This window comes from Rhyacophila brunnea, unplaced genomic scaffold, assembly GCF_057557595.1.
Source record: "Rhyacophila brunnea isolate RB1 unplaced genomic scaffold, BYU_Rbru_1.0 scaffold_5, whole genome shotgun sequence".
NCBI lineage: Eukaryota > Metazoa > Arthropoda > Insecta > Trichoptera > Rhyacophilidae > Rhyacophila > Rhyacophila brunnea.
The window spans coordinates 11069123-11086253 of record NW_028233170.1 but is presented as its reverse complement, the minus strand read 5'-3'; the positions used below and the strand labels follow the sequence as shown (position 1 = coordinate 11086253).

The window sequence follows — 17131 nt, the reverse complement described above, 5'->3', positions numbered from 1 at the left end:
CTAGTTTCAAAAACAGTTATATAAGTAGGTACCGATGCATTTCGTTGCAATTCGTTGCCATAAAAAAGTGGTTTATTCTTTAACCGGTATCAACGCGTAATTCAATGAAATGGTGACATGCTTGTAGTCACAAATGTTCTAATTTACATTCAATTAAATTAACGAAGCTAACCACTCTGATTTAATTTGAAAGATTGTGTCTACGGTTTCAGGTAGCAACGATTCCTTGAACTACTTTTAGTATTTCGCACAATATCCAAATAATTAACATGTTTTTTATTACGTTAATTAATTGACCCAGGTTTTTAGTTATATTTTCTGACCTTTATCATCGATTTGATTCGTCACAATTTGCCTAACATAATTTATTCAGACAACCATATAACATAATGAAAAATTCACGCTTTTTGAGTATACTATAACATATTAATAAATTATCTTATTTATTAAAGAACTAGGTACGCAAAATGAACTATGTTTCATAATATTGAACAAGGTTGATATTTAATTATAATCTTAATATATTCGTCATTTCCGCTATTACGATAAAATAATATCAGTTTTTTATTATTCATATAAATTTTCTGATACCACACCAGTAAACAAACGTTATTTTATATGCACGTCTGCACATTCAGTTATGTTCAGAAAAACTAAAATATCTTCGTGTTTAATTTGACTAAATCTGTATTATTTTCATCAGAAAATCAATGAACGACCGCATAAATTCACAAACTTAATGGTATAGTATAACACTACCGAGGCAACTGATTCCAATGTAGGTAATATATTATAATTTTATATACATTATTTGGAACACCTCAGAAACATACATAGTACTACAAAGCTATTTATAAAAAAATATTGATTTAAAATCAGAAAAGATGGTCGCCAATATTAACTAACACTCCAGTCGTATTACTATTGGATATTTTTACAGTGTTTACGTACCTACCTATACCACAGATGGGTTAATTGGTTCAACACGTTGGCCGGAATCCAGTAGAGACCTACAAACTTATCTGAAGAATGGGATGGGGGAGCCACTGTCGAAAACTACCCAATCAAGACTCGTAACTGGACAAAATCTGACATTCGAATGAAATTTTCAAAATGGCGTCCTATTCTAGTTCGTTCTTCTATTTTTGGCCATTCTACAGATAAGTTTGTAGGTCTGTAAATGCGGATTCGTGTCCCGCTCTGTAGCAATATGTTTATCAGGTGTTTAAAATTAAGTATACCCAATATTGAATTCTTTTAATTCTTGTGACTTATTTATTAAATGAAAATAAAATATTTTTTAATTAAAAAACATATTTTCATATAATATACCTCTGTGGTGTGAGTGTGGAGTCAATGTTACTCTCTTCTAATTTGGTATGTTTAAAAACGCTTCATCAAATCTGCAAAATATTTGTTCTGCTGTATTAGTTCACATATTATAAACTGATGATGTTTATAAATTATATATATAATAAGATATATCATTACGTATAAACTAAATCTCTAACGGAACACCAACATGAATGAATGACTATTTAAAATTTAACTACACACATTCAAGTATACAAACAAATTCAATAAAATCAAAATGTCTCTTAATCACGGGGCTCAACGCATGTGAATTTATTGATGAATTTACAATTCAGGTGCTGAGAATTGGACCAACTTTAATGTGATTATAAATTCTACATAGTATCTCGTTTCAAAACTCTGTAAATGATGTATTGTTTTCAATTTAATAATAAATTACAATACTTTGTAAATAATAGTTAGTTAATAGTTTTCATACAAAGAATTTACATGTTTTAATAAGATACTGTGAAAATACTTCGAACTCATTTTTTAATTATATATTACAGTGGCGAAGGGTGGGAGTTGGTTGTGAAGTTAAGATCTGACATAAATAGTGCACACTGAAATTGGAATCGTGTATGGTTTTAATGGCGAAATTTCAGATATTTTGTGGATTAACGATTTTTTTTCTATTATCTACTATAGCTTGGATTAGGCAGGGTTTAATTGAATTTTAAAAACTAACAAATACTATCTAGACATCGTAGTCTTAGATAAATGAAAACAAATACGTTTGACTGACAACGTTTAGTGCCCACTATTTATGTCGAATCATAACAGCCTACCTCCAACTCTCGCCACTGATATATCATTTGTGGTCGTTTAATCCGTGGCCCGTCAATTATTATGTAGTTAGCTTTGTGATATGTATAATTTAATATCTATTACTATCTCTTGTGCGTATCAGATAGAGTAAAAACGATTTTGTTGTATCTAAAATAATTATCGCAGAGGAAACTAACACGCGTGATCATCGATGGCCCAGAAATGTCGCTCGGCGGCGAGGAAGATGCGGCATCTCGAACGAGCCCAATGGGCAATTAACGAGTTTGATCTAAGCGGAACGGGTTCCCCGACCAATTTAATGGCGGCATCGAGCGACAACGACGACGCAACTTAGAAACTCTTCCTTAAGTTAATTAAGCAATTAGCGAGGATGGATGCGAGGTGAGACTGGACGAGCGGTGCGGCGGTCGTAAACAACCGACGCAACGAGCTGCCGCCCTAATAAAGAAAGCCCTTGCCAAATTTCACTTTACATTTGATACTCTAGCCGTGAGGTAAGCTTTCCGTCTAATCGCCAATTTCAGTTAATTTACGCAATTGGACGAATCATTTGCAGAATTAGAAAATATATTCAATTCAATTCCCGGAAATCTTGAGATATATATACATTTTACAGGAACAGAAAAATTACTTAACGATAGGTACTCTCTTCAAAATTCTCTCTTTAAAATATAGATAATATTTATATGAACAGGAAAAAACATTTTAATTAAAATAATAGAAATCTACCAAATATATAAATATCAATATATGTAGGTATATTTATTTAAACCTGCGGTATAGAAAACACTACGTTATATTATTATTTTTATTATTATGTACCTATTATAAACTAACCCAATTTTAAACAAAATTAGATAGTACCTATATACATAATAATCGCTATGCCACGGAGCTGCTCATGCTAAACCATGAGTTATCACGCAAAGTTGAGGCTTTTGAGGTGTAGTTGTATAAACATATCCTCAAAATTCTTGAGGGTGACAAATGTTGCCGTCCTCAAACGTATGGGAAATGATCAAAAAGTTTCGCGTAGTATCAAAATCAAAAAACTATTATGCATTGGATATATTATGATAGAATAAAGGTACAGGATTCCCAACTTATTATCCAAGGAAAGATCATCGGTAAATGTAGCGGAGGATGATGCCGCATTTCGTGGCGTAAGAATCTGCCTGACTGTTACAAGTGCAGCCCTACCTATTCTTTATGACAAACGATAAAGCAAAGATCGCTATAATGGTGGCCAACTTCCAATAGGGGATGGCGCGTGAAGAATATGACACAAAATTTGGTTTAAAACGTATATTGTATATGGGTTTATTTGAGATTTTTTTATATATTTTCAAAAACCTTATTTATTTTGCCGTTTGCTACTATTAAATTTACGTAATACTATTTTTGGAATATTTCATAGAATGATTTCCATGAAATACAAAATAACGAATTGAACATGTTTTTTCGAACCAAATAAGTCTATATAGAACTTAAAAAGATTTCACAAAAAAGTGTGTGTGCATATTATTGAAATGCATCGTTATTAATTTATCTACTCATTTTCATACACATATATGTATATTATTTACCTACGTCATATACGTTATGTTATGCAGAATCTAGTATAAGAGTATTTTTTGAAACCTGCTTGCCTAAATACCAATACATCTTTTATTCATGGTGACTCTTAATAGGTAACATGTCATTACATTGTTAGTGTTTAAAATTGATTGCATATTGCAGCACAAATTCTCCAATGCTTATAATAAAAATAATGAATATTGCGTATCTTTTAGAGGATTTTTAAACTATATATAATTTTATTTGAATGCCAGTAGCAAAGATGTTTGCTGAACAAGCGTGAACACTGCACAATACAATCAATAAATACAGCTGATATCACGAATTGGCTTTAATTCAATCATGGTCCATTAATATTCATTTCGCCAGTAATTCGGTATTTTAAATAGAGAATTAAATAACTAGCATTACATCAACAGTAGTACTGAGCATATAACTTTGCGTACATACTAATATAATTCAAAATGGTAGACTAGTTTCACAACGGAAATCCAAAAGATACATACTTTGACAAATTCCACATCGAAACTTGTAAATAATTATATTGTTCAATCTTTATTAACGATTTAAGGATCCAATTTCGTTCATTACCTAGCAATAAATCAGCCCTTATAGGGATTAAACGATAGGAAATAATTATACGATAAAGTATCCCTTCCTTTCCGATTGAAATAATTTTCTTTGGGATAAATCTTGGGACTACAGAATAAATTACAAAGAGAGGTAGTCTAGCTTTTTTCAATTATCTCAAGGCTTATTCAGCATGCAAAATAATTAGCAAGCAGCCCAAGTAACTAAATGGATATTAATGAACAGATATGCAAACCGGGGCAAAAGTTTTCGTATAGTTGACCCCACCCATAATTTCGTTTCATAACATAGGTACATCTCCATATAAAATGTTAATCTTTTCATAAATCATACTTGAGCATCAGTACTTTAGTTTGACCATTTATCATGCTTTATTATTTTATTATCTAGAGTATCTAGATAGATTCCTACTCAGACATTATTCTCAAACGACACAAAATTCAAGACGATGTTAAAAAAAAACATTGTCCTGGTTTAATAATGAAAATTAAAGAAATGAATTAATTTTTACCGACACTTTATATTTATTTTTAAAATCCCGACCAATGGTTTTAGATTTTGACATTTTTTAATTGACTTACCTAGAAAATCTTTCATATCAGTTATATTTTGAATTGAGGAGCTTACAGTATTAACACTAATATAAAATAATTAAAAATATATTCCGATATTTCGGATATGATATTTTTAATTATCCATTGTTTATTCACAACACACTCTTCAAAAACCTTTTTCCGTGAATTTTTGAACTATTTGGTTCAAAAATTCTATTGAAAGTTTCGTACAGACAATAAATAAACTTTAGATAACTTTAGATAAAATGACGGGAGAGTTCAATGATTAAGATTATTTTTTGTCAATACACAGTGTGAACATAATATGTTGTAACGATTGAATGAAATATAATTCATTTTTTTTCAAGATATATTTGTTTAGTAAAATTGTACCGGTGAAATTCACTTTCTCAATATATAATAGATATATAACAGATATATAATAAGAGACAAATTTGAAACATAGGTGTTACTTTACATACTAATTTCTTCGATCAATACTACCTGAATAGTATACATATAGATTCACTATGCATCGAAATTGAATGCAATCATAATGAATCGATTATTTTAAATAAAATATAGTTTTAAGGATAAATCTAGGAAGTTTTCTTTCATATCGATGAAGCAAAAAATGTGTCCATATCATATGATTAATTATAACAATTAATATCATAATTGTAAAAATAAACGATAAATTATTGAAATATAGGATACAAAATAACCGATTAAAAGCTTTCAATACAAAGTAGAAAATGATAGAGTTGAAAAAAAAAATATCAGTTTGTTTCTAAATATACATTGAGTCTCAGAAGCACATGGTTTACGTAATGCAGCAAACAAGAAAATCAATGAAGTCTTTGTCTGCTGATGAGAGAAAAACAAAAATGCAGCTAACTTCTTGAAATACATTGAAGTTTATGAATAGTATAATATTCAAAACCTAAATGTGCCTAACATGATATAATCTACATTGGAATGTGGCAATAATATATAACATCACTGTAAATTGAAGAATAGTAACTAAAATTGTGAAAAAATATTCAATAAAACTTTAAAAAAGCACTATTGATTTTAACTATACATATATAGACTATATAACATGTGAAACAGAATTTTTTCTGAAAGAAAACCCCACCTTAAAATAATTACGACAAATGTTATAAGAATATAGTATATTATTTCTCATCCAACATAACATGAATTTTGCAAAATGGATCATATTCATTGTGTTCTTCCTGTTTGAAGATAAAATTAAATGCACACATACACACCATCGTCAATTTCGTTAACTAATATTTTAAATAATACACGATTTGTTTAAATGTGATAAGAATTTACGAACACACAATATTTTATCAAATTATGAAATATTATTGAACAAATTGAAAAACATCTTCTCAAGCTATGCTTAGTCTTGCCAGGTTATGGTTTTGTAGTTTAAATTACCAATATGACAAAACATCAAAATACATAATAGTTTTTTTCACACAAAATGGTGGTGATTTTAAGAGATTTGGTAAGAACCTGTGAATTTTCACAAAATATTCCTTCTTTTGATGGAAGTAGTTCGAAAAAATACCCGCACTTCCTATTATGTAAGTTTCCATTTTTTATATAATTCTCGTGTTTTTTTTATATTTAAAAATAAATTCACTTCAGGGACAAAAAATAAGATCGTTAGATAATTTTTCTACATAAAAAAATGTACAAAATTGACATAATTTTTTCCATGAAAATCGATAGTGTATGGAAGACTATGTTTTTCAGGCAAATTCAATACTCAGGAGATTGATAGTTTTTTGAAAACCAGCATGAGTGATACATTAACCGTCAGATCATTTGAGCGATTAGTAATAATTAGTAATTATACACTTCAGACTGTTACAGTAGTAGGCGCCAAAGATGCAAGGAAATGAAATCCTGACTGAATAAATCGAACCGAAGCCTTTTTCGGGTGCGGTGACTTAGGTCTTTTTTCGTCAAAATTTTACCGGTCGCGGACACTAAGGTGGGGCGGAATTTTATATAAAATTTAGGGAATTTAGATTATCCTACAGGGTGCCATGATGGATTCCTTATCGTGGGTCATCCGAGTGTTACATAAGCGCGAAGGCGCGCGCACCCTGCGCACTTCAAACGAACAATTTTCTTAACATTTATTAACTTCGTAACGCAATGCGGAAAATTATCATTGTTAATAAACACAATAAAACATGTTTCGGTAAGCTAGAACGGATGCATGCGACGAGGGTGAGTATCGGAGATGCAACGTTACGTAACGTGACTCGTAAAAGGGTGAGGGATGAAAACCCGCGGAAAAGTCGGAAAATACATTATAAAAGACTTACCCCAACTGGAACCGGTTCGGCCCAAAAACTGGCTGGTTTCCGAATTCCATAAGAATTGTCTGAAGCCCTCCCATCGGCCAAGTTCCGGCGGTGGGGCGTAATATTGTTCCGTCACCTTCTTGTCGGCCATGCCTGCGGTGTGGGTGTGCGACCTGGGACAGCCAGCTCCCGGGCTGGATCCCCCGCGCTTGCGCCGACTATTCGATCCGAAGACGTGCGCAACTACCCCTACCAGCCTTCAAATCACGACACCTCCCGGCGAGCCTTCCACCGATGGCGGGAAAACTGTAACACCGATTACACCCCGAAAAACCCAATCTATCAAATATACTATTTTTAAATTTAAAACTAGTCAATCTGTACCACCCGAATACCAAACATCCCGCGATAAATAGCACCCCAATTAATTACATCAGCTTAAAAAGTTTTTAGAAAATTCAATTTTTTGCGACGCGATTGACACGACATCTAGGCCCATCCGGCGACTTCAGGAGGCTGCAGTTTACTGCGGCAATAGGCAAGGCGGGAAGTCGATACGCGTATGCTAAATATTTATCAATTCTGGACAATGTTTCATAACTTAATTGACTTAAATAATTTGACGTTTCGTACATTGACAACTGCGTGCAAAATGATTAAAACAAAAGCACTTCGACAAAGGTCGTTTCCAACGAATGTTAATTCAAATTTCGAATAATTCGATTCCTTTGTCATCTGACGGTTTCAGGTGGAACTATTTTTTTCAGAATTGCCATGCCAGGTAGAAACACAGATAATCATTTTTACATCACAAAGAATAGTATTTTTTTATAATTAATAACTATTACATTTAGTACCATTATTTTGCATGATTTAAAATACATACATATTGAACGCTCGAATATTATAATATTATGCTAGATATTTTATTTACATATTTACATACCTTTTTCTTGTAATGATTTTAAAATATCATTATTAGTTTTGTATCACTAATTTTATCTTAGTGAAATAGATTGTTTTGAATATTTCGTACGAGATTTAATCCGTTAAAATATGGTTACCGTAAATACACCTAATGAAAATCACATTAAATATTACGGAGATGTTTTCGTAACAATGATCCTCGAAGATTATGTGTATACATGAGCAATTGAGCACTCAACTATCGACTATCTTGTAGATATGTTTTGTAGATATGTTAAAGTAAAGTGGCGAAGAGTGGAGGTAGGTTGTTAAGATCCACCATAATTAGTGCACATTAAACTTTGTCAGTCATTCGTAATTGTTTTTATTGAACTAAGACTACAATTTACAGATAGGTTAGATATACTATACATAGGTAGATGCAGGTTAGTTTTTAAAAATCAATTAAAAGTTGCCTAAACCAAACTGTAATAGTTTTTGTATGCTATGAGCGATTCGACAATAGTGCACACTTTTTCATTCAAACTTATTTGTTTTCGTTGAATTAAGAATACATATTACACAATATGTTGTACATAAAAAATATTATTGTATCCATAAAATATCCAAAATTATGTATGGTTAATGACATAATATTAGATGATTATTTTGTAGATAGACGATTATATTTTTACTGTTATCTATTATGGCTTGGTTTAGCAGTGTTCAATTGATTTTTTTTTAAACTAACCAACAACACTTGTAAATTATTGTAGACTTAGTTCAATGAAAACAAATACGTAAGATTGACAAAGTTTATTGTGGACTATTTATGTCGCATCTTAACAGCCTACCTCCACACTTCGCTACTGGTAGAGTAGTAGATACTTTTCATACATAATATATTTATATAAAAAACATGTTGTTGTCATGCTACATTCCAATTTAAAAATAAATCTGTATATACTCATTGTAGACTACTTTTTAAAACCAAATGTATCATGAGGTACTGTCATCCGTATTATGGCGTATTAGTGGGCAAGGTACCTACATTAATTTATTAACTAATTTAAAAATAAGTTTTTTTTTTTATAATGATAGATATACGAAAAAAATTAAAAGTGTACGCTATTAATACTAATTTTATTTTAATCTACCAAATAGAAAGTATAGGGAGCAACATCGAACAACTAATAGGTACCTAATTATCTAAATTTGTGCCGAAAATATTTTGAATAATTACAAGATAAAAAGAACTTTTTATATACAACGTTTTAATTTTTTTGTTAAATCATATATACTTGACTTGACTAGCTTAAACGATCAAAAAAATTATACTTGATAGAAATACTAAATAATGAAATGTTATTCCATATTGATTTCCACAGTAACGCACGTATATATTATTAATAATTTAATTTCTAGGGCCCCCTAGCAAACAATAATGGTATCGAAATAACTTTTCATACAAAACAGAATTAACTAAAAATGAATTCAATTCTACTTAAAGATGGCTAAAAGTATTTAAAAATGCATTGGCATCGTGTTCTGATGTATTCTAAAGGTTTCAAATGTCTAGCTAGTCGGGAAGTTAGTTAAAAATCGATTGCAAGATTTGTACCGGACAAATAAGAATACGACCTAAGAAAAACGTTGTAAAAATGCAAACATCAAACCATAATAATTGTTGAATATAATTACTTATTCTCTGTAACCACCACTTTCCTTGAGTGGTTTATCCACGCCTCTCATGGCATTCATCGGCGTGCATATGGCTTTTGATGCACCAGTGTAAAACTCCTGATATCTTGATTCCGTTCAACCGAATCCAATCTTAGACCTGGCCAATTATCAGCAGTTTTTATAGGTTGTCTTCCTCCTTGTGGACTAATTGGCTGGAAAAAGTCCATCACAGATAAACTGAGGAGTGTTTGTCTCAAATGTAGGACTCGTTTGGCCGTCCACAAAACTCTCCATGTCACAATATATATAATATTTTAAATGTGTGTTGTCGCTATCACTTTAAGACAGGAGAATTGCAATGTTTTGTTTCAATATTTCAAAATTTCCAATACAACATTCAAATTTAGAACATGTTGAACTTTCACAAGTTAACTTGTTATACCAATTCCTTGCTGAATATAATGTACTATATAATATAGTGTAGGTATTGCTATACAAATGTTTATGGTTTATCATATGCGAAAATAAAAAGTAGATATTATATAATATGCATAATGAATAAATATAATGATTCGATTTGACTGATCAATGAGATAAACGATAGTTGGATCCTGGCGTCCGTCCCTCTACGCAGTAGTTAAATTGTTATGGTACTTTTAGACATGTACGTCAGTATCTGACTGAGAACCCGAGTGGGCCCGATCGATCCACAACTCACCAATCCACCGCTATTATCTGACCACTTTACCCACTGTTGATGAATTGTTGCAAGTACGTCATATTCGAGGAGTTTTATCTTAACTTTGCAACCTTTTTAGATATCAAGATGAAACTCTGCTAGATTAATATAAATAATGTATATTAGCTTTGTAATTTTCATCAATATTGGCCTACATTTTTTTGAAGTACGAGGGTGGGTCAATAATTCCTTAGAAAAAAGCATTAAAACAGGTTTTATTTTTGTATTTTTTTTTTATTTCTCAACATAATTTCCTTGGAGCTCAATACACTTGGTTAGACGTTTCTCAATTTTTTTTAAACCGTCAGAAAAATAAGTTTTCGGAAGGTCCTCAAAATAAGCATTTGTCCGATCGATGACTTCTTCATTTGAAAAAAAACGTTGTCCACTTAGCCATTTTTTTAAGTTTGGGAAAAGGAAAAAGTCACTGGGGGCTAAATCTGGCGAATACGGTGGGTGGTCGACCAATTCGAACTTCAATTCTTCAATTTTAGCCATTGATCGTAAACATGTGTGAACACGGGCATTGTCCTGATGAAAGAGGATTTTTTTCCTGTTTGAATGAGGCCGTTTTTCTTCAATTTTGTTTTTTAGCTGGTCCAATAAAGATGCATAATAATCCCCTGTTATTGTTTTTCCTTTTTCCAAATAGTCAACGAAAATAATTTCACGTGCATCCCAAAATACAGTAGCCATAACCTTGCCAGCTGATGTTACGGTTTTCGCCTTCTTTGGACATGGTTTGCCTTCGCAATCCACTGCTTTGACTGTTCTTTCGTCTCGGGAGTATAGTGGTGTATCCATGTTTCATCTACAGTCATAAAGCGACGAAAAAATTCATCCGGATTGCGTTGCATGAGCGACAACAGGGCTTTAGAGGCCACCACCCTACTGCATTTATTGTCGACTGTGAGCAAACGCGGCACCCATCTTGCAGAAATATTTTTCATGCCCAATTTGTCATGTAAAATAGAAATGACGCTACCTTTTGAGATCCCTGTAACCTCAATTATCTCACTCAACTTAAATCTTCGGTCACTTAACACCATATCGTGGATTTTATTGATCATTTCTGGTGTAGTCACCTCTACAGGACGTCCTGAGCGTGGTTCATCCTTTGTTGATGTACGACCACGTTTAAATTCATTTAACCAGTTATAAATAGTTGCAAGTGAAGGAGCAGATATGCCGTGAACTAAATCCAACTCATTTTTTATTTCCTTTGCTGTTAACCCTTTTATATTAAAATGTTTAATAACAACTCTAAACTCAATTTTCTCCATTTTCCATTTTTCCATTTTCCACAAGCAAATTTTTTTTTTAAATGTACGAGAAACACACAACAACCCGACCAATCTGATTGAAACTTCGCAGCATACTGAATCGGTAGTGCCGCTGCATGAAAACAAACCGCTTGCAGTACTAGTCGCGCCACCTGTCGGCTTTTCTAAGGACTTATTGACCCACCCTCGTATTATACAACAGACAGACGAATTTAAAATATAGGTATTTATATGTCATGCTTAATTAAGTACATTTCATTATAAAATAGTCAAAACGTTAATCAACACGTAAATATTTCGAAATCGCAGATAGATAATTCAATGTTAGTATTAATATTAATTTAATCAGGGAAGAAAAAAAATATGGGCTAGCTTCTGGGTATGGTTCTAAGAAAGTACAATTCTCGAATGTGGAGAAATATGGGATAAAATTAAACACGCAGTTATATTTTAATATCTTTAAAATGCATTCATTCCTTTGTGTTGTTGCGTTTATTTTCTTGCCCCTCATTTAATGATAAACCAAAACTGCCATCGTGATCTGTGGCGACTGGCATTTACATTTCCGTCATATTAATCTGTTCGTGGATTTAATACTGTTTATTACAATGTGTTCTATATAAATTTGTTCTATTTTTGAAATAATAACGGATGCAGTAGATACAAAAGTCGGCCGATTGTGATATCATCATTCCACACATTAATTAATTGTGCATGGTATTAAATACACACGAGGAGACGGTCAGTGGAGTGGGAAATTCTATAATGACACTTTTCATGTTCCGTCACCTTCAGTCAATTTCGATCAACTGGCAGATGAAGGTCATATCAAGCAGTTATCTAATGTAGCGAGTAGGTGACCGCAAAGCGTATATATAATTGAAAAACGTCATTGATTTGCGTTAACTAATATATGTGTTGAAGAGAATTTAACGCTTTGTTTGTTTATAAATTCAGGCGTTTGAAGGACCATAACCTTTTGTTAATTTTGCATAGAATGACAATTATTTTAAAAACCGATATGTACTCCACATCGAATAACCATCAAATATAACAAAAGTTCTGAGTAGGTACTAAGCTAAGCGGAAAAATTGTACCTTTGCAGTTGGCCATATTACAATTCACCTTGAGCTTTTATTTCGAAAATCACCGTATAGCATTGATACAAAGTCTATGTCTACATTAATCACTTAAAAAATCATAATAAAACTCACTGAAATACAAAAGAAAGGCAAAAGAAAATTAAGAACGTAAATTAGAAATACAATCATATCGTATATTATATTTAATATAATACGTACAATTTATAATATGACGTAAACCGAGCTAAATAGTTGCTTCGGGGAAATCATTTAAGGGGGAGAGGCACGCCAGCAGAGAACCTAGCGGAAAAATTCGAAGCTTGCAATTTGAGATTTTTTTCTGATAATTTACAATTTCAGCTGTAATTAATTAATGTGTATCTGAAAACATTAAAAATATATATTTTTTTTAATTTAAAGATAAACTTACAATTGTAAAAAATGTAATAAAATTTGAATTCGTTGCAGGGTCACATCTTATTATTACATTATATTTTATGGACATATTTATTATTAAAATATAGTTTATTAGGTTTTCAATTTTTCTTCTGAATTGAATTGAAAACTTGTTAAGTGAATTTAAAAAAAATCTATCTTTGTTCATCTTTGAATTTAAAAAAATATATTTTTCTTTTTAATGTTTATACATATAGTTGACATTGTAAACTATCAAAAAAAATCACAAATTGCAAGCTTCGTATTTTTCCGCTAGGTTCTCTGCTGGCGTGCCCCTATAATATGTTTTTATATTTATTTTAAAAAACATCGATTTTTATAAAAAATATAAATGTGTATAACTTGAACTCCTTTTTATTTAGATTGTAGATAACGTTTAAAAAGAAAAATATTTTAAATTTTTAGTCAAATATAAACTAAAAAATATAAAGGATCGCATCTTATTATTACACATTATTATATCGTCATATTTATTTCTATATTGTAAAGAAGAGATTTTTCAGAGGTTTGGAGCGGACCCTTTTTTGAGTTGTTCCGTTCCAACTCCGCTCCGGGACCTAATACTTTCTCCAGCTCCGCTCCAGTTTCTGCACCGCTCCGGGTAAAAAAAAATAATAACAGTTATATGTAGATATACAAATGTTAAAAAATAAGTAGTTAAAAATAATCGTCATTTTCATTATTAAACAAAACGACAGCAAATCGTCTCTCATTATTTGCCTCTTATATCAAAAAACTGAGGTTATTTATCACTCCGCAGTGTTACCGTATTTCAAATAATTCCAGTGTTGCAAAGTGTCAAAATTAGTTAGATTTAAAAAAAATATCCGGAGCAGTGGAGCACTACAAATTTTCGGTGCTCCGCTCCTGCTCCGGGTATAACCCCATTGCTCCACTGCTCCGTGCTCCGAGCTCCGCTCCAACGCTCTTATTTTTGACTAATTCATACTTTTAATATTTTTATTTTAAAAATCATCGATTTTTACAAAAAATAAAACTAACTTGTTTCTTAATTTCATTTTTATATAGGTTTATTTACAATAATTATTTTTCAATGTAAATAATTTTTTCACTCAAAATTACATAATAAATTGCAGCTTTCGTATTCTGTTACTAGAAGCATTACGAATTAATTATTCTGGTAACTCCGCCATCTGTTTTCTGAATACAATAATATTAAAATTGCTAAATAATATTTTTTTCCTTGTTGGATACTGGACTAGGAGACAGGAGTAGAAATTAAAAATAATAAAATGTGCTAATTTTCCAAAAATATACCATATTCAGTATTTCCATAAATGAGATTGTAAAACTATACCTACCTTCCACGCTTATTTTATATTCATTTTTATTTTTAATTTGAGTCAGCTACTGACATCTTTCCCATACACATAACAACCAACCACGTAAACGAACCTATTACAATAAACGGTCCTTACAACGAGCTTTTTATTTTTGTCACTAGATTCCAATCATTTAATTTTCAGAAACTAAAATATTTACAGAATGCAATAAAAATTACCTACTTATATTATTATTATAAATTATAATATTATTATTATATTACTATTAACCAGGTGGATAGCCCATACAAGGATGTACGAAATATTATATAAAGTATTTTTAATTATTAGGAACTTTTTCTTCCATTATTTAGGAATTTAGGCCTAATGTAAATGGTAAAAATGATTACCGAAAATCCCCTATAAAGTACCTAATCTCATTATCATTTTTTACTACTGCCAAAGAAAATGTCATGTAAAAGTGTTATTTCCACAATTAATAATTAATGGTCATCCAAATGGCCAGCATATCCTTCATACCTAATCTTTTTCGTGGTTTGCAAAATGTTCACTATTATTTATTAATATATTATAGTATGCACCGGCACGTATAATTTAATTAATGACTACCTTTAGTATCGTAATGCGAAATACACCAACGCCATTTTCATTTGTTTTGTTCATTTGTCATGGCATCTAATGAAATAAATTGAAATTGGTACCCCGCAGAATACCCGTGCGAGCCAGGTTTCAAAATTTAAAAAATTATAATATTTTTGTTATTTACTCTGTAAAACTGCAATATGCAAAACATTAAATTTGCATAGGCACAATATTTACTTTAATATTCTGATGTGGCATGTCTAAAAGACAAAACAGCGCGGTCGATACAAACGAACACTAACAATCCTAATAATTATGACCAGGCCATTCACATAATATAACCATTTGTAAATGAGACAGCTCGCAATAACTCATGAGTGGCACTATTAGTGATGCATGCAGGGCAAGTATTATTCGCTAAACTCAAAGTAAAGAGTGTCTGTGTATGGGGATTGTACATGGAAAGAACAAAGTAAATGTGGAAGTCATCGACCGCCCCAATAAAAAATATTAGATACCTACGAACTTTTTCGAACGTACCTGCCCCTTTCTTAATTAAACATGTCGCAGGCACTGGAAGAATTGTCTCATATTCAGCACGTCACTGTATCTATAGTAGTTACATAATGAAAGATTATGTATGCTTGTCCTATATTTAAACAAGCCGTTTTCCTTGCAGCGCTTCCAAAACTTTCGTCATCCTACTATGAGTTTTAATAAAAATCTTCTACCTACCTGCTAGGTATTTTCATGTGAAGTAGGTAAACAATTATTAGTCCCACATTGTATGTTACCTACTGATTTACCTACCTTATACCTATATTTTTAACTATTAATATTCTTTGAAATATAATTTTCTTAGTTTCTCGAAATTATCACTCTGTCTCGTGGTCAATATCATAGCACACCAACCAAAAAAATGACGATCCCTGCCACAGAACCTTAATACTTCATTAATCCAGTATACCTCTGAATCGGGACCGTCTTTCGGTTGTCTTATATCCCTCGGGTATCACCGCATTACATTATCGTATTTGTTCAGCTGCCATCCTGTCTACGATCTATATGTCCAGCCCAAATCTATTTAATGACATATGCATACTTAATTACATCGCATACTCTAGTTTGCTCCCTTTTCTATATGTATTATGTGTGATGATATACGGTGTCTTAAAATTTATACGTATGCAGTTAGCCGTATCATACTTCACCGTGGGCTGTTGTATCGGAAATAGATCAAATTCATGTCTAAAGAAAACTATTTTTTTTATTCAACGAATAATTCACAAGATTTAAGAAAAAGATTTTTTTCTATTGGTTACATAGTTTCTCAGATGTGTTTTCAAAATTGTGTGTGTTCAATAAAAAGAATGTTACATTCTTATATCTTGTGAATTATTCGTTCAATAAAAAAATAGTTAATTATATTATTAGCCAGATCAAGTAAGTTATAACAAAAAATCTTGATCCGTGAGGTCGGTAAGTAATTAAAGTACCTACTTAATTAATATAAAAGCCGATTGCCAATAGTAACTCAATTTGGAAAGCGCTTCAGAGTGTATTGTAACACCCATTAGTTAAAATTTGTTGCAATTAGATAGGATACCTATAGCATTATGGTCGATGTACGTGGGCGCGATGTTCGATTCCTGCTGGGTGTCGTATTTTTTCAAAAAAGATTTTTTTTTTTTTGGTTAAATTATATTTTCTCAGAAGTGTTTTCAAAATTATGTCGATATTATGTACTAAAGAAAACACTTAAAAATGAGTAAAAAAAAAACTACCACTTACTAAAAACAAAAGAAAATACGTTAGTAAGTAAATTACAAATTCAATAATATCGTATATATTTATATAAAATTCTGAATGATGCAAAAGTAGCTTAGCAAGTTGGTGAGCGT

The 17131-nt window shown here is 31.4% G+C and overlaps 1 protein-coding gene across 2 annotated transcripts in view; it reads right to left on the bottom strand.

The window, feature by feature from the left end:
* The window catches only part of LOC147066042 (sodium/potassium-transporting ATPase subunit beta-2-like), a 92094-nt gene extending 84685 nt beyond the window's left edge, over positions 1 to 7409 (bottom strand). The window contains exon 1 of one of the 2 annotated variants that reach the window (XM_085955541.1): positions 7217 to 7409. In XM_085955541.1, coding sequence (XP_085811667.1) covers positions 7217 to 7346 — 130 coding nt within the window. In that variant the 5' untranslated portion in view covers positions 7347 to 7409. Of the gene's footprint in view, positions 1 to 4892; positions 5103 to 7216 lie in introns of those variants that run through there. The other variant, XM_085955543.1, reaches the window with a different exon arrangement.
* Positions 7410 to 17131: the final 9722 nt, after the last annotated feature.